The sequence below is a fragment of the Lissotriton vulgaris genome, chromosome 4_1, assembly GCF_964263255.1.
Source record: "Lissotriton vulgaris chromosome 4_1, aLisVul1.2, whole genome shotgun sequence".
NCBI lineage: Eukaryota > Metazoa > Chordata > Amphibia > Caudata > Salamandridae > Lissotriton > Lissotriton vulgaris.
In genome coordinates this window covers 1,473,725,546-1,473,744,423 of record NC_141691.1, presented here as the reverse complement: position 1 = coordinate 1,473,744,423, position 18,878 = coordinate 1,473,725,546, and the positions used below count along the sequence as shown (strand labels likewise).

General features: G+C 51.8%; 1 protein-coding gene across 1 annotated transcript in view; it reads left to right on the top strand.

Moving 5' to 3' along the window:
• PRKDC (protein kinase, DNA-activated, catalytic subunit) overlaps window positions 1-18,878 on the top strand; it is a 2,818,033-nt gene that overhangs the window by 2,506,034 nt on the left and 293,121 nt on the right. The window contains exon 77 of the mRNA XM_086965729.1: window positions 2,070-2,274. Coding sequence (XP_086821855.1) covers window positions 2,070-2,274 — 205 coding nt within the window. The remainder of the gene's footprint in view (window positions 1-2,069; window positions 2,275-18,878) is intronic.

Sequence of the window (18,878 nt, the reverse complement as noted above, 5' to 3'; positions counted from 1 at the left end):
TTAGTACTGTACTTACCTGCTAGGAATTTCGCATTCCACTTTCAGAGTATATGGTTTTCCGTGCCCCTCGGGCATTTGTATATACTGTGCTAACTTAAGTATTTTTGTAAGAGTTTTGGTTTGTGCTTAGTACCCTGTCCTCATAAAGAGTACAGGGCTGTTGTGATCTTTAAATAAATAACTGTTTATTTTCATAACACTTGTGTGGTGTCCTTTCACTTGGTATTCAAGGGGTATATGTGTGGAAAACAGCTGGCTTAACGCGCCCTCTCGAGTCTTTAGCCTTAGACTGCTCGTATCCACGCTACTAGGATAGCTGGTCTATAAGGTTGACTTACAACCAATCATCAATAAGGGTTGCTGGACTGATACATAGTGTTCACTAGAATAGTGAGCACTGCATATCAGGCCACCTTCTCACAACCACCTTCTGGCGCGCAGAGATACAGTGGCAAAGAAAATATTCTGGATCCAGTCTTACACCTGGGGATAGTTCTACGTTGAGAAATCTGCTGCTAGAATCGTCTCTACCAGATACATCATTACCGAAGGTAAGGTAAGTAACTCGTACGTTTGTGGATTGATGCGGCTCTTGACAAATTGACCCTTTACAGACAGTTGTTTGAAGTTTTGCTGTTTGCTCTGTTCCCACCGGATATAGTAGCCATGGGCACTGTTAAGGGCTATTTATCAGCTCTTTCAGCCTTTTTGCATGGCCGAATCAGCCTTCATTATCCAAATCACCCTTTGTTATGAGGTTTTTGAAAAGTTTGCACATTTGTTTCCACCATACCCCTTTGTGATGCCCCAGTGTGAAGTGGTCTTAGTGTTCACATTCTTGATGTGCACCCCTTATGAACAGTTGTGCAGTTGTCCAATGAGACTTCTGACCTTAAAGACAGTCACTGCCATAACATCAGCTAGATCTGTGAGAGAAGCTCTCTCTGTAAATCCGCCTTACATCACCTCTTCATCCCAGACAAGTTTGTTTTGAGGTTCCAACCTTCATTTCTACTGAAAGTGGTTAGTTCCATTCATATCCGCTAGGCCATCGCCCTTCAACTTTCTTTGCTCTGTCTCACCCCTCAGAAGGGGAAGAAAGACTCCACCGATTGGACCCTAAAAGAGCTTCACATTTCTATATCGATCCTACCGAGGAACATTGAGTGGACAATCAGCTATTTGTAGGGTTTTCCAGAGCAAAGAAGGGTAAAGCAGTACAAAAAAAGTACCATCTCATCAGATAGATTGTTCTCTGCATAAAGATCTGCTACACACTGCTGAAAAAGCAGCCCCCAGAAGGCTTTTGGGTTCGTTGTACCAGACCCAAATCTTCTACCACTGCAACAGCACGCCGAGTACTTGTCCTGGACTTCTGTTAAACAGGTACCTGGGCTTCAGTACACTCGTTCATGTAGAATTACTGCCTCAGTAGTGAGGTCCTTTGTGAGGTACATTTTGCCACTCACTAACCAATACTCATTCCCACCACCTTGGTAATTACTGCTACAGTATTTATTCACAAGATGAGGAATCTGCAGTTAGAAGCATCCATCAGAAGTTACTTACCTTCTGTAATGATCTTTCTGACGGATTTACTTACCGAATCGCAGATTCCTCCCTGACCTTTCCTCCTCCCCTTTCTGTGAACTGTACTCTTTCTCATCTAAAATGGTCCAAATCTAGAGATCTGCATACTGGGCATACCGATTTGCAGATACACTCTGCATTTGAGGACACAGACCGCCCTGAAAGAAATTGGTGTTATTGTCTGGGTGGCGCTTATATGGGGCCCTGTTAGTCACTTCTGGAGCAAAACGAAGTCGGTGCCGAGCCACACAATGCCACTTAGCAGCGTCAAAGAGAAACATTGTGAAAGTTTTCAGATCCTGTCTGATGCCTGGGCATTATCCACAAGGTGAAAAATCTTTGGTTAGATAAAGTGTACACCATTAAGATCGTTACTAAAGGTAAGTAACTTGTTCTTTTGGCAATTAATTTATAAATAATTTTTAAAGTCTTTAAATTAATGGCTCACTTGTCATTCTAATTCATTTTGTCAATTTCAGGCCTATGGCAAGGAAATGGATAAACTCTTTGGGAAAGGAGGCTCGAAACTCTTGGATATGGAACTCAAATCATTCACCACAGTCACAGATTCTTTGTTTTCAAAAATGAAAGAATGTCAGAAAGAACCAGGAAACCTGAAAGAATGTTCTCCTTGGATGAGTGAATTCAAACCTGAATTTTTGAGGAATGATCTGGAAATACCTGGTTTGTAACCTCTATGGCAGTGTTCACAATACATAACTTGTGTACTTAAAATTGTGAGTCTTTGTACAGTGTGTAACAGGACCTTTGTTATCCTTTCTTGATTGTTTATGGAAACATAGAAATCTCTGAGTGAATTTATTTGGTTCCGATTGATTTAATATCATGTGTGAACACACAACACTTCCTCTTTCAGCAGTAAACCGGAATGTTTGTGTAATTAATTTTCAAATGCCACCATATTTCTGAATTTCTTTAGAAGCATACATAATTTTATACTTGACTATACAAATGTTTCCATCTCATTGTAGATATCTGATATTCCGTGCCATGTGTCCATATTTTCAGACAAAATTCTTGTGTACTGCAGGTGGAATGATGGAAACCTCATATTAAAACATTAGCCACTTGCCTGTCTTGTAACATTGCTTAAACATGTGTTTCTGAGACTTCTAATAACTCCCAGTGTCCTCTAACAAGCCCACATTCTTTAAGACTTTTTGGGAATATCTCAGACAGATTTCTATTTCTGATCTCCACTTGCTCTAACTGTGGTCAGGCCACAAACCCAGGGCCTGCGCCATCTGCCAGTTGATGCACTAAAGGCTATCCGAGAGCGACTCTTGAAGTGGTCTGGTGGTGCAGCACAAGAAGGCGTTTTGTCGCTCCTGGTCCTAATCTTGTGGATGAGCTAAAGCCCGGTCCTGGAGTCTCTCTCTCGATCAGTCTTCTTCGAAGTCCAAATCGTCATCATCAAAGTCGGGTAAGTCAAAGAAGCACAAGAAGGCGTCTAGGCTTACTTCTTCTTCTCTCCCTCGATCTTGTGCTTCTAGGTCCCGCTTGTGCACTACCACAGTAGAGCCAGAGGCCGGATTCGCTCCGCACTTTCCTGAAGCAACCTATGCCCAACTGAAGGAGTGCACTCTATTTTTGGGACACCAGTACTCTCTGGTGTGCCTTTGGGACCCACGGAGCCGAGAGGGGCCCCGGCTGGAGTACTGTCGGGAATCTTGCTCCCATCACCAACTGGGTCCTTCTGTTATGCTGATGGACCCAGACTAACTCTGCCGCCAAGACCGTATCCACCCAACATCGCTGGCCTCACCCAATGACATGAACCTCATTGTCCGGACGCTATCCCTTCTGGCTCGGGCACACTTCCCCTTGCCTTTTACAAGCTGAGTGTGAAACTGGACTTTGGGGAGGTGAAGACGACATCTACTGCTTTTTTGACCCCTCCGGCGAGATAGCCCATCCTTACTAAGATGACAACTGGTATGAGATGCAACCGGACTGGATACATCTCCAGATGCAGTTGTGGTCTTATCTTTGGGACCTGCCACGGAGGAAGGCTCATCCTTCACCGTGGTGGTGAGGAGGGTAGTGGAGGTCTGCAACCTGTAGCTACCCTTCATGCAGGTTAAGACCAACGTCTTAACAAAGTTGCTTCAGTCTGGGTTATCCCCCTCAGAGCCCCTGCTTCCCTTCAGTGAAGCCCTCATGGAGACTCTTCTGGGGACTTCGGCCAAGCCCTGCACTGGTATTCCAGTGCACAGGGTGATTGCCCATCACCACCGCCCATCTTCCTCACCCTATGGCAGAAAGCCTCATGGTGCATGCCCCAACCTCCAAACTTCATCAAAGCCCGACCTCCTCCTGGACAGGGAATCCAATAGGCTGAAGACCTTTGGAAAGAGAATCTTCTCTTTCACCAGCCTAGCATTGCAGTTAGTGAATACTGCGTGCCTCTTGGGGCCACTGTTCCCATACCAAATACCAAGTGGTGCCCATGGTCTCGTAAGAGGGAAAATCCATACTGAACCAGGCCAATATTTGTAGCAGGGACGCAGCAAAGTTTTCTATCCGGTGTGGGTTGGACACTACTTTTTTCACAGGACGTGGCATTGCCTCCCCAGTAGCACTACACTGCCATTCCTGGCTCCAGTCAACTGGCTTCTGGGGTGATGTCCAGTCGGGTCTAATGGACATGCCCTTTGACAGTTCCAACTTGTTCAGTGACTAGGCCGATAATGGCCTATAGAGCTTTAAAAGAGTTGAGCAACCACCAGATCCTTAGGCTCTTTCCAGGCTTTGCACCAGCTGCACTCCTCCTTTCACTCCTTCCATTGCTGTGCTGGCCGTACCAGCAAAACCCCCATGGACGACAGGCCACCCAGCTTTTTTGTGGCAGTGGGTGCAGCTCCCACAGAGGATGTAGGAACCAAAGCCAGCATGTCCAATACCTGCCCATCCAGCCCCTACAGCCTCTATGCCCCTTTAGCATGCCCTTCAAGCAGCACAGCCATTCTGCTGGAGGCAGAGTCCAGCACCCTCTGCCCAAGTGGCAAGCCTTAATATCTGACAACTGGATGCTTCAAATTGTTTTAGCAGGGTTATGCCTTTCCTTTTCTAGAAACCCCTGCACCTTTGCCACTGTCCTCAGAGTGTCGGACTGAAGAGCATCTCTTGCTCTGCCGGAATGGGCAGGCTCTGTTGGCCAAGGGAGCTATTGTGAGGGTGCCAGCACCAGAATTAGGACGTTTTTGCTATTCCTGCTACTTTCTTATACCGAAAAAAGGGTGAGTGCTTCCGTCCAAAATTAGATCTGTGCCCCCTCAACTCCTTCTTGTAGAAAGAGAAATTCAAGATGCTCACCCTGGCTCAGGTCTTGTTTACCCAGGAGACTGGATGGTAGCCGTGGACTTGCAAGATGTTTATTTTCACATCCCTGTCCTGTGAGCCTACAGGCGTTACCTGGGTTCACAGTAGGCCACAAGCATTTCCAGTTTGCTATTTTCCCCTGGGGCCTCACCAGTGCTCCATGGATGTTCACGGAAGTAATGGCGGTGGTTGCAGCTCACCATCCGAGTTCAGGGGTCCCAGTCTTTCCCTACCTCAACGACTGAGTGCTGAAGACTTTCACCTCAGGCAGTCAATACCCACCACCAGACTATGGCTAACCTCCTGCATTCACTGGGTTCACTATCAACATGTCAAAATCACACCTGACTCCATCTCAGATGCTCTCTTTCATTGGGGGTATTCTGGATAAAGTGCAGTTCCGCACGTACCCTACAGAGCAGAGAGCCCGGGACATCGAGTTATTTTGGTGATGTTTCAACCTCAGTCCTAGATTTCACTGAAACTGATTCTGAGACTTTTTGGGCCTAATAGCCTCCTGCATGGTGATGGTGAAGCATGCCCGATGGCACATGCGGGCTCTACATTGTGGCCGCAAGTTCTAGTGGACACAGCATCAGAGGAGCCTCTTTGACCTTTGTCCAGATTACGACAGAGACTGCAAAAGATCTACAGTGGTAGCTAATGGACCGCGTTTGGACCAGTGGCAGACCCCTCTCCCTTCCACACTCAGAGCTGACCGTGGTAACCGTTGCATCACTTCTGGGCTGAGAAGACCACTTGGGGGAGGTTGAGATCAAAGGACTCTGGTCTCAAGCAGAGTCCCAGCTCCACATCAATCTTCTGGAGCTGAGGGTGATTCACTTGGCATTGAACGCCTTTCTCTCATCCATCAAACGAAGGCTGGTTCGGGTGTTAACAGACACAACTGCCATGTGGTGAAATGGGGTTGTGGACTCGATGCCAGAAGGCCCTGCACCTCTGGACTTGGCTGTAGCGACAGGATTGTCGCTACAGATTGTTCAGTACCTGACGGGATCTCTAAACGGCACGTGCAGCCAAGCTCAGGTGCCGATCCTTGCGTATCAAGAATGGCATCTGCACATAGAGGTGACACAAGGTTTCTTCCAAGAATGGGAAGAACCTTGGCTCGGTGTATTCGCCACCACCAAGAACGAACAGTGTCAGCACTTCAGCGCATTGGAGTTTCCAAAATGTCTCTCTTGGAGACTAGAACTGGGAACTACTGTATTCCTTTCTGCCGATAAAGCTCTTGCCTCAGGTTCTCAAGAAGATCAGGACCATCTGTGTCCGAGTTATCCTACTGGCTGCAGAATAGGCAAGGAGAGTTTGGTATCTCGAACTCCTGATCATTATCATCTGTCCTCCGAACAGGCTGTTTCTCCAGTAGGACCTTCTGTTGCAGCAGCCGAGCTGGGGTTTGCATCCAAACTTATGCACACACTATCTTCATGCGTGCAGTTTGAGCAGCGGCAGGAGTTGAATGCCTTTGACATGCCTCTCAAGATCTCTGATGTTATCTTGGTATCCAGGTGTCCCTCGGCTACGACTGTACAAGCCTACAGCTGGGACACAATTGGGGCCAGGTGGTCATTGTGTCATGTTGACCCGCTTACAGCACCTTTGTTAGAGATGTTAATATTTCAGCTGTCTTTAGCCCTCAAGGACGTTCCCTGGACACCATTAAAGGTTACATTCTGGTCATAACTGCTTTTTTTCCAGATGCCCAATCAGCCCTCACTGTTAAAATGTTCTTGTTTTCTTAAGGACATACATCATTTCTTCCTTCCTACATCTTTCATCATGCCCCAATGGCACCTTAATTTGTCCCTCTGGATCACTGCAAGCTGTCTACTTCAAGTCTTAATTCTCAAGACGGCCTTCTTGTTGGCTAATACACCAGCCAGGAGTGTTAGCGAGCTTCAAGCTCTTTCAGTTAATCCTCCATACACCAGCTTTTACCCAGACAATCTGATAGATTCCTTAATGTAGAATTATCCCCAGGCGCGTGAGACTGTATCCGGAAAACTTTTCTGCCACAGCATCCCTGCACGCCTGGGTGCGGCACCACGTGACTCCGCCCTGATGTCGTCCGCATTTGTGACGTCATCGAGGATACATAAGGCCTACGCCTACGTCAGTTTTTTCTCTTTTCCACTTGCAACTCATGTGAGAAGTTGGCCTAGCATATGATGTTCACTCTTCTAGTGGGCACCTTGCACCAGTCCAAACGACCCTTATTGATGGTAGGTTGAAGACAAGCTTTATAGAAAGCTATCCTAGTGGTAGCTGTGGAGAGCAGCCTTCAGGCTAAGTCTTGAAGGAATTTAAAGCAACTTGTTTTACCAGTCAATAAACTCTTGAATGATCAAATGAAAGTACGCCACACAAGGTATATATATATATATATATAAAATATATATATTTATTCTAAACACAAGCCCTCTAGTCTCTGTATGAGGCTAGGGGCCAAAGTACAATACAAGGACTTAAATAGCACACAGTAAACTAGCACAGTCTATGTTTTGCCCGAGGGGCCTCACAAACATATACTAAAAAATGGTATAAGAACCATGTGAGGGATAGAAGTGAGGCCTAGGGCCTGTAGAACCGCTGGGGCAACCAGGAACCACCCAAGGTAGGGACGCAGGAGACCCACGGGGATGCGTGCAGTGTCTAAACACAGCTGCGATTCACCATTGACTTCTATGGAGGAAATACAAGTTACAATTTTAAAGATTAAGGATACTTGGGAGTGAACTACCATGGAACCCTTTTAGACTTACACTTCTAGAGTCAAAACCCACAGGAGCACCGGAGTACTCGTGTTACCTCACCCAGGGAAGCCGGGTGCATAGGTGTCTTTTTGTTTCAGGTTTTGTCATCGATTCCAATGGAGAGCTGCGAAGAAGTGCTGCAGGCGACCAGAGGAAAAGTGCCCGGGTGGATCCAAGGGTGGATCGGAGATCTGAAGAACCTGAAAGCAGAGGGGTCAGAGTCTGGGTCACTAGCCAGTGACCAGGATGGCCACAGTAAGATGCCAGCCGATGTTGGGTGCTTTAATGTGAAGTAGGTGAAGCTTGACTCTTCAGCCACGAGGACCAGAAGGCGTCGACGACGACCAGGAGCTGGATTATAGCTGTCCCACGAAGAATGTTGAGTGCTGCAGCGTCGGCATCCGGATTGGAACCAACAAGCCTTGGCAATAGCAACCCAGGCAAGATGACAAGATTGGCTTCGGTGCAGACCAGCAAGGTCTGAGGGACTCACCCTTTGGAGGGGAGTCAGAGCACGTCTGGAACACCCAGGAAATCTCAAGAAACAAAGGGTTGTCCTTCGTGGGGACCCACTAGCCAACGGAATAAGGATTACGAAGGAGCCTCGAGCTGCGGTGAAGAAAGCAGGCCCACGGAACACTTGTGGAGTGTAGGCCTCTGAGCTTCGGTGCAAAAGGTGCTCGGGGCAGGGGCTTCAAATACCCCAATGCACAACTTCGGGAAGAAGGTACAGTTGCAAAATTGCAGGATGTCCAGGAGTTCCGGTTCCACGTCTCGGGAGATAGCTACAGGTCTCCGCTTTGCTGGAGACTTGTGTCCGCCTCGGAGATGTCTGAAAGTCCGTGTCCTGTGTTGCAGATTCTTCGGTATCCGGCCAGAGCCTCGAAAATGCAGATCGGCAAGATGCTTCTTTTGTACCACTTGTGCACTTCCCATATCTGATAGAGACTACTAGCCGCAGATTCCTTCAGGTAGAATTATCCCCAGGCGTGATACTGGATCCAGAAAACTTTTGTCACAGCATCCCTGTGTGCCGGGGGCGGAGCGACACCACGCAACTCCGCCCAGGCGTAGTCCACGTACGAAACGTCACAGAGGTCACATAAGACCCTCCCCGGCCGCCTACGTCAGTTTTTTCCTTTTCCGCGTACAACGCGGAACCGGTCCTTGCTACGGGCCTTCCATTGTCCCTTGTTTTTGTGGAACAGTGTGCGAATGCCCTCGCGCTTCAAGACTTGCATGTAGTGTTGGCATCTCATGCCGGCGACGGACCCTCACCTCATTTGTATGTGGTGTTTGGGGGGGGATCACGGCACCACTGATTGTGCGGCGTGCCAACAGTTGAAACCGAAGTCGCGGCGGGAGTGCCGGATGAAACTTCTCTCGGCGCGCGTCTCTCCAGGTCGACGTCCTCCCCTAGGTCTGTTTCGGTGGGCGGCTTCAGATATGACCGTGGTCGTCGTCCGCGCCCTTCTCCGATGTCGCGTGAGCATCGCTCCCCGATGGGTAAGTGTCGCAGTTTGTCCCCGGGGGCTGGGTTCCGGCCTGCCGGGGGCGTGGGCTCTCCGCGGGTGATGCGGCCCCGCATGTCGTCCTATCCACCGTTTCCCGGTGCTGGGCCGTCGAGAGTCCAGATGGAGACATATGCGGCGGCTTTGCAGGCCTCGCTGGTGTCTTCTCCTCCCCCTTTGGGGCGTCGGCGGATCCCTTACCTTGCGCTGAGCCCTCCGCAGTGGCGCCGGCGAATTCGGCCCCGGCGTCGACTGGTTCGGGTCCAGGTTTGGATTATGTGGTGCTGTTGGGGTGCGGCTCCTCGGGGGCACCTCCATCAGGCCACGTCGTCTCTGCCTCGCGGCAAACTCCTGCGGGAGTCCCTGTGGTGCGGCGGGAGGTCACCGGGTTCAGGTCACATCCCCGAGCCCCTCTCAGTCCTTTGACAAGGTGGTCCTGTCTAAGGCCGAGGTGACGCCCCTACGGCTGGACAGTGCGGAGCCACAGGGGTCGTGGACCCTCCTCGTCCCGCTATGGGTCGTGGCTGGGTAAGGATCCCTCGTCCCTCTTCGGTACCCTCTCGTCCCTCCCCACGGGCGGCTGCCTCGTCGGAGGGCGAGTCGGAGGTTGAATCATCTCTGGCGCTGCCACATGGGTTGCTGGGCGATCTCCGCCACATTCTTGGCCGCGGCTGGCTGAAGGCTTCGTGTCACTACCCAGGCCCATCTCATTCCCTCGCGCAGGTGGCTGCCTCGGCGGGGGTTGAGTAGGTGTCTGGTCCCCGATGCGGTGTGACTTGGAGGAACCCTGTCCGGCAACGCCGGGTGGTGCCGACGTTCTGCCTCAGGCAGCGGATTCTACGGCTCCACGCAGGAGTCGTGCTGCGGATTCGTCTTCGGACGCTCCGTCTTCTCCAGAGGCAGGCTGTATATTGGTGTCATCCTCCCCGGAGACTGGTCGCCGCGTGGTATCTATTTCACCAGTGTCATCAAAGGGCGGCTCCCCGCCTTTCCTGAGACAGAGGTGTTTGTCGGAAGAGTGGCAGGTTCCTCATTCTTCGGCTCCTTCTGACTTCCAGGTCTGGCCCTTGCCCGTCCCGCTTGGTTTCGGGGACGGCCGCCTTAATTTGCAGCCGTCGCCCATTGAGGAGCTGCTTTCTCCACTGCAGGGTCCTACGGAGGCAGGTGCGGCCTTTGCTCACGGGGTGTCCACGGCCGTGGACATTCTGCGCATGGGTGACCCGGTTGCTCACTTTCTGGTTGACCATCTCTTGGAGGTTCTCCACCAGGGCTCTGGTGGGAAAGAGATCTTACTTCCCTTTGAGGGTTCGCTCCTTTCTTCCCTGACAAGGGCTTAGAGGCGTCCCGCCTCAGGGGATTCGGTACCTCAGCAGCTTCTGCGCCGGCATTTTCCGGCACCCCGTGACCCAGCATGCCTTCCCCCCACCCCTCTGCTGTCAGTCCACTTTTGCGTACCGCCTTTCCCTCCCTGCCTCCACTGTTGACTCCGCCGTCCCAGGAGGCCCGCTGGCTGGATTCTTTGGGGCGCAAAATGTTCGCCTCTACCAGCGCTGCTCTGCGGGTCCTTAACACCTTGTGTGTTTTGGCTAGGGCCTCCTCTAGTTTGTGGGACTTGGCTGAGTCTCTGGGATCCGCAGTCTCCTAGGAGACGATCCAGGTGGACTTACGGCACCATGCTGTGGATGGCCGGGAGCTAGCAAGGTTTTTTCCCGCTCCGTTCTAGACTTCTCGGAGGTGCTGGGCCGGGCCATAGCTTCCTCAGTCGCCCTCCGTCGCCATGCTTGGCTTCAGGATGACGTGTTCCCTGAAAATATTCGGGAGCGGCTCTTTGATCTTCCGTTTGACGGCAGCCTGTTGTTCCATGCCCCAGTTGACTCCACCATCCAAAGGTTCGTGGCAGGGCTTCGTCCTCCTCTTCCACCTTATTCTCCTCCTCCTTCCCCTCCTCAGTAACTGCTGAGTTGGGCTGATTCTGGGCCTTCTTAGGCCGCTTGTTCTGACTGGGGAGTATGTTTTCTGGCCACTGAGTCCTCCTTGGGACTTTGGCATTGTTCGCTGCTGGACAGCCCTTTGTTGACTGTGTGTGTGTGTTTTGCTGGAGTTGTTGAGCTGACTTGGCCCTGAGATTAGGCCTTCTGCCTTGCTTAAACTGCTTGTCAAGGCTTCTGCGGGGTGTTTTTTCCGCGTGGCCCTTTTGTTTTTTCCTCTGCTGCGGAAGTTCTTCAAAAGAGAGTTCCCATATCTTGGGACTTACCGTACCCTAAGTGGGGTATTGGTAGCTGTTATATAGCTTGCGCTCTGCTAGGGAGTTCTGGTCACCTTCGGGTGCTGGTTCTCCATGGCGTTTCTGTATGTTGCTTTTGCTTCTTGAGGTCGGGTGTGCGGCCCCTCCTAGTGTTGTGGTCGGGCATTTTCTCACCTTCCTGCCCCTGTCCTGAGGGCTGGGGTGATTCCGAGTGCTCCCTTGTCAGGCGTAGACTGCCTGATCTTTCTGGCACCCTGGGCGGTTCATCTTGCTTTTGGCAGCTTATGACTGTTGACGCTTTCCTGGCTGGCCTGTTGCCTTCCATCGGGAGGGGGCTCGCCTTCCTTTCCCTCTTTTTTTTGGGTACTCTGTTCTTCTTCTTCTTCTTCTTCTTCTTCCTCTTCCTCTTCCTCTTCCTCCTCTTCCTGTCTTGGTATTGAATGGAAGTTCTGTTGACTTGTTAGGGAGTGAGGTGCTTCGGCCTGTCTAGCCTTGCCCTTGGTTCTTCTGCTGTGAGGGTACGGGCCTCTTCAGTCTCCCTTTCCTCATACGCCCTCTGGGGACGGTGGTGTTCCCCTTGTGGTGGTTCCTCTTGCCTGCCTGGCATGAAGTTTCTCTTCTGGCCCGCAGATCTGGTTCCCTGTTGGACCTTCTGTTCCTTCTAGGCTGGTGGGGTGCTTTAGCAGACCCTCCTTCCCCGTGGGTATTGCTAAGGTATCTATCTACGTGAAGGAATCTGCGGCTAGTAGTCTCTATCAGATGTACGAGTTACTTGGCTTCGGTAACGATGTATCTGATAGAGATGATTCTAGCCGCAGGTTCCTTCACGGACCGCCCTTCCTCCCCGTTTTGTGAGGACCCTTGGGTTGGTCTTCGGTGCTCGCCTCCTGGTGGGGAACTGTGTCTCCTGTGAGTACCTTCTTTTGCTCCTGACGGGAGGCTCAGTCTGGTTGTAGTTCATTCCTCCTCTTGGTTCCTTGGAGAATGGGGTTACGGTGCTTCTGTGCCCCGCTGCTCTGGTTACTTCCGGTTTGGGGGGGTTTACCTTCAATCTCTGTCCTCCCCTCCCCTCCCTTCCATTCCTGTTGTTGCCGAGGGGGTCCTGGCCCCTCTGCTTACCTCCGAATAGGGGTCATCTGGCTAGGCTTGCCCTTGTTCCTTGGGGGGGGGGGTGGTTACTCTCTATGCTGGGGTGGCTTGAAAGTTTGTGTTCTGTCTGTCTTGGGACTGACTCCCCTTCCTTATTTCTGGATGGGGGTGGTGAGCCTATCTGAAAGAAACAGGTTAGTGTTAGATTCCTTACCTTAGAATTTTCCCCAGGCGCCAGGCTGGATCCGGAAAATTTTCGTCAGCAGTACCCTTGCGCGTCGTATAGTGTCGTGTGCGGCTCCGTGTCCGTCGGCGGCATTGTGATAGCGGAATGACGTTGTCTGAGTACTTAGACGCCACCCTCGCACGCTGATGTCAGTTCTTCTTTTTTCCGCGCCAGCAAGCGCAGATCCGGGAAGAGCAGTACTCTAGTCATTTTTTTGCTAACTTTTTTGATCTCTTTTGATCACTTTTCGACTCGACTTCGACTCGAGGTGCCGTTAGGGATGCCTGGGTTTAAACCTTGCAACGCCTGTCACCACCTAATGTCGGTGACCGACCCCCACCGTCGGTGCCTTTACTGCCTCGGGGCTGACCATGATGACAAGTCGTGCCCCGACTGCCGGGCCTTGACCTCGAAGGCTAGACGGGAGCGGTCCCATAAGCTGCTCGAGCTCTGGCAGTTGGCTCCATGCCGCTCGAGGTCCCGGTCGAGGAGGAAGTCGGGGGACCGGTCGCGGAGCCGCAGTCATCGCCGCTCGTCGAGTCACCACTACTCGTCCGGCTGCACGTCCTCCGGTAAGTCGAGGCATTTGAAAAAGAAGTTGAATAGACGTCATCGCTCTTCCAACTCCCCCCGCTGGTCGCGCGACGCGGCCGGGGGTTCGGGCGACACCACCCGAGGGGCTCCACCGGAGCCGCAGGCGCCGTGTCCAGCCCCATACCCGCCGGTCCCTGGGCTGCATGCGACGCCTGGGTAGATAAGTGCTTTCCTCATGGCCATGAAGACTCACTTCCCTCCGTCGGAACCCAACGAGGCACCTTCGGGCCCCGCGGAGCCGACTGGGAGCTCTAACGGCCCGGCGGCTCCGGCCCCGGCGGGTGCTTCGGCCCCGGCGCCGTAGTTGACTCCGGTCCCAATGCCGCATGGCCCGAAGAATCCAGGCCTGGATCCGGGTCGTCACCAGTCGACCTCACAACTTCTGCGCCGGCGCCGACCCCGAGGGTGTCACTCCCGGTGCCCTCTTCGGGCGACGACACCCCTGGTTTCAGCCCCGATCCGGGTGCGACGCCAGAGCCGCGCCATCTCCGACACCGATGGATGAGCAATTCACCTACGACCCGGCTCCATCATTTTTGCCTGGTGTTCAGCACATGGATGAAGGAGAGGACTGGGAGGGGTCTGAGGACCCTCTGGCACAGCAGTGGCAGTTAAGTGAGGACTGGGAAGACGAGCTGGGGGAAGCCAGTGGTCTAGACACTTCGCCTGACGCTGGATTCATCTCTCCTCCCTCCGTGGCTTCGGAGGAGGGTGCTGCTTATAGCTTGGTGTTGAACAGGGCGGCCAAGGCCTTGGCTTTTGAGCTCCATGTTGCGGCCGTGAGGACTAACCTCCTCACCGAGGTGCTCAAACCGTCAGCAAGCTCTTCAGAAACTCTGCTGCCATTTAAGAAGCCCACACCGACGTTCTGATGGGCACCTGGTCCAAGCCCTCTACAGGCCTCCCTGTGGATCGGAACGTGGCCGGATGCCACCACCCGGCTCCAGGCGACCCCTGCTTTCTGTCCGTTCACCCTAACCCTGAGAGCCTGGTAATTCAGGCCTCTATGTCCCAGACCGCATTACCAACCGCTCCTTCGGATCGGGAATCCAAAAGGTATGATCAGTTTGGGAAGAAACTGTTCTCCTCTCTGAGTTTGGGGCTGCGGTCTGTCAACTCCGCTTGCCTTTTGGGCCGTTACACCCACTCTCTGTGGTATACAGTTGCAGACATGCTGCCACAGTGTCCGGAAGAGGCCCGGACATGGCTCGCCCAAGCCCTGCCGGAGGGGCGGCATGCAGCATGGTACTCCATTAGATGTGGACTTGACACCTCAGACTCGCTCGGCAGGGTGATTTCCACGACAGTGGCGATTCGTCGCCACGCCTGGCTAAGGTCTGCCAACTTCTCGGGGGATGTCCAGGCCACGCTCATGGACATGCCCTTCGATGGCCGTCGCCTCTTTGGCGACAAAGGGGATAGTGGGCTAATGCGTTTTAAGGACTCCAGGGCTATGGCCAAGTCCTTGGGCCTAGGCCAGCGCCAGCAAACTTACGCTTTTCGCCCCTTTCGTGGCCAAGGAAGGGGCAACCCCACACATCCAGCCACAGGGCGCAGAACCAACCTCAACGCGGTCGCGGAAGTTATAACGGCTGTGGTGGTGCCGGGGGACAACGGCAGGGTCAGTCCACATCCGCTCCCGCAGCATCTGCCTCAAAGCCTTCCTAGTCCGGCATTTCAGGCCCATTCGACGCCAGTGGGGGTCAGGGTTCGCCAACACCTCCTCCACTGGCGCACCATCACGTCGGACAGGTGGGTGCTGCAAATCGTCCGAAGGGGCTACTCCCTCCCCTTCGAGGCTGTTAGACCTGGCACCTTGGCGTGAGTCTCCCTTCCACTTTTTTCTGATGTGCCTCATATGTTTTGCTGGTGTTAGCTGCTCAGAGCACTGTGCCACTGCCAATTAGTGCCACAGTGCAAGTGCTCCCTATGAAAAGTGTATACCTTGATTGGTTTTCATGATTGGCTTATTTGGTTTACTGTCAGACCCCAGTAAAGTCCACCAGGAGTGCCAGGGCTTGTAACTCCAAAAGCTGCTAGTGGGCCTGCAGCACTAGTTGTGCCACCCACAGAAGCAGCCTTGTAAAATGTGTCTATGGTCTGCCATTGCAGAACCTGCGTGCAGTCTGGTACTGTCATGCTGGCTGGGCAAGTGCACACGCTTGCCAGCCCCTAAAACTCCCTTAACTTCATGTGAGTCACCCCTATGGTAGGCCCAAGGGCAGGGTGCATTGTAAGAATTACGGTAGGACAGGCCCTGATGTGTGTGGCATGTCCTAATAGTGAATTACAGCCATTTTCATTTTTCACTATTGGAAAGCTACCTGTTCTCATAGGCCAGAATGGGCTGCTGGAATTGTTACACTCTATAATCCCAGCAGGCTCAGGGAACATGGTAGAAAGTCAAGTTTGGTATGCCTGAACTCGGCATAATAAAATACATCTTTTAGTAAAGTTTATTTTAATATCCTGTGCTTGCAAACACCACTTTTAGAAAGCTGGTGTTTGCTTGCCTAACCATTTCAGCCCGTCTCTGCTCTTATGTGTATCTGCTGTCTGGTTTGTTTGAGTGACAGGGCTGGGGAATTCCAGGAGACCATCTGGGCTGCCAGGTGGTGAATAGAGAGATTACACCAGGATGGGTGGTACGAGTGCCCCTTGGCTCTGAATAGGGCTGTGCTCTGCCACCTCAATGCTGGCTCCACCCCCTGGGGAGCCTCTGATGTCTCTGCCCTGTACACTGAAAGAAAAGCCAGAGTCTCCAAAACAAAATGCTTAGGAACTGAACTGGATTAAGCAAAGGCCCCCCTGGCCTGAAAGAACAAAGGATTTTGGGTATAAAGATAGGAGCCCTGCTCCTAAAAAATCAGATCCTGTCTACGCCAAGAAGAACCTCTGCCCGACGAGAAGGACCTGGAAAAGCTGCATGGAGGAGTACTGTCTCTAACCTGGGAGACTGGCCTGTGGTGGGTGCCTTGCTGCAAGAAGGAGAGGAAAAGACTGAAGTGACTTTGTTCTACTTGTGCATTCTTAAAACAATCTCCAAGGGCTTGCGTGTGAACCTGCCCCCTGAACTGAGCCCCAGGACCATTGGGCTCTAACTCCCTGAAGAAGAAGCTGCTGAGTGTGCTGCCTTTCCAAGCAGCGCTGACGGAGAAAGCTGAGTGCGCCGTGAAAATTTGTTGCACACTCTAAAGAGCCTGTGCACCCTTGTCCCGCCGAGCAACGCGACTTCTGCCCACCGAGCCACAGCTCGCAAAGTAAGGACCAGCCCCACCTGGCCCAAACACTGTGACTGCTGCCAACCCGAGCCGTAGCTTTCTTTTGGACCAGATGTAATTGTGTAATTGCTGCTGCAAACAGTGAAAAATAATAATAGAATTTATACAACACCGGTGTTCCTGTTTTTCTTTCTTTATCAGGTTATACCCAGGTTATCCTCATCTGTAGGATAGCCCTGCCTCACCTCTACCAGACAGGCTGCTCTGGAGGGAGGCCCCGCTCTGTCCGTCGGTACCTCGTCACTCTAAAGAGCTCGCCCCGGGGCAGCAGCAATTACATCTTGTCCTGAAAAAAGCCGCTGATACAAAGGGTTTTGATCAATAGGCTGAAACATGTCGACCACATAAGTGACAGTGGTCATATATCTATACCACTGTGCTGTTTCATTTTTAATCCTGTCAGGTAGCACACTAGAATAAAGTGAGTAACAGTGGAGTCTACTTAGGCACTTTTAATTCACCTTCTATTTTCTCACACAGCGCTGCCAACCTCACTACACCTATCATCTCACATATGGGATTACTATCCTTCTCCTAAAAAACATCTCTGAGCTCCTTCCTTAAATTCTTGAAGTAGTAGCTCCCAGTGTTGACTAGGTTTTCAATACTGGTAAGGAGGACCCCTATGATGAAGCATGTCACCCTCGGGTGAGTGAGGTGTCTTATCCTTAAGGGATGTCTTCCCCCTTGATGTGATATATATCACTTTACTTAGTTTTGAGAGAGAAATGGCAAAATTGTATAAACTGATTTAATACACATGGACAAGACTACAGGTGTGTTTTGTGGTATGTAGCCTTACAATAGTGAAAAACGATATTGGCTGTAATTCACTATTAGGACATGCCACACACATCAGGGCTTGACCTACCTTATGCTTACAATGCACCCTACCCTTGGGCCTACCATAGGGGTGACAAATATGAAGTTAAGGGAAGGTTTAGGGACTGGCAAGTAGGTGCACTTGCGCAGTCAGCATGTCAGTGCCAGACTGCATGCAGGTTCAGCAATGGCAGACCTTAGACACATTTTACTAGGCCGCTTCTGTGGGTGGCACAACCAGTGCTGCAAGCCCACCAGCAGCATTTGTATCTACAAGCCTTGGCACTCCTGGTGCACTTTACTGGGAACTGACAGTAAACCAAATAAGTCAATCATGGACACCAATCACATATACACTTTTCATAGGGAGAGCATATGCACTTTAGCACTGGTCAGCAGTGGTAAAGTGCCCAGAGTCATTAAAGCAACAAAAACAGGTCAGAGAGAATATTGGAGGAAGGCAAAAAGTTCAGGGATGACCCTGCCAAGAGGGCCAAGTCCAACAGCCTGCAGCTGAAACACATTTGTGGCATGGTGCACAGCAAAGGCTGTGGATCCACTCTCTGCCCCCCTTTCAGAGGTTCTCATTCTTCCTTCTCTTGCCCAGCGGGGCTCTGCCCAGGGCACTATCAAAGGCTATCTCTCGGCCATTTCAGCCTTCTTGAGGCTTCCTGTTCAGCCTTCTCTCTTCAAGTCCCCAGTTGTAAATAGATTCTTGAAAGGCATCATGAACATGTTCCCTCCTGTTCCTTTCGTGATGCCTCAGTGGGTCTTAAACCTTGTTCTTACCTATCTGATGTGCGCTCCTTTGAGCCACTTCACAATTGCCCTCTTCATCTTCTGACTCTTAAGACTGCATTCCTGGTTGCCCTCACCTCTGCCAGGAGAGTGAGTGAGCTCCAGGCTCTATCTTCTAAGCCTCCTTTCCTCTCTGTCCATCCAGACAAAGTTGTTTGGAGAACTCGTCCTTCTCATGCCTAAGGGAGTTACAGCCTTTCATATCGGGCAGTCCATCACCTTGCCCACCTTCTTTCCGCCTCCGCATCCCTCGAAAGAGGAAGAGAGGCTCCACCGTCTGGACCCAAAACGTGCGCTCTCATTCTATCTAGACCGCACACGCCAGTTCCTGGTGGACGACCAGCTCTTTGTTGGTTACGTGGGCGCGAAGAAGAGACGGGCGGTGCACAAGCGAACCATCTCTCGGTGGGTCGTGTTGTGCCTCAAGATCTGTTACTCCTTGGCAAAAAAGGAGCCTCCTGTTGGGCTGAGGGCCCATTCCACTCGGGCCACGGCGGCTACTACTGCCCTGGGTCGGGGAGTCCCCTTGCAGGACATCTGTCAGGCAGCTACGTGGGCCTCGCTGCACACGTTTGCTAAGTACTACTGCCTGGATAGTCAAGT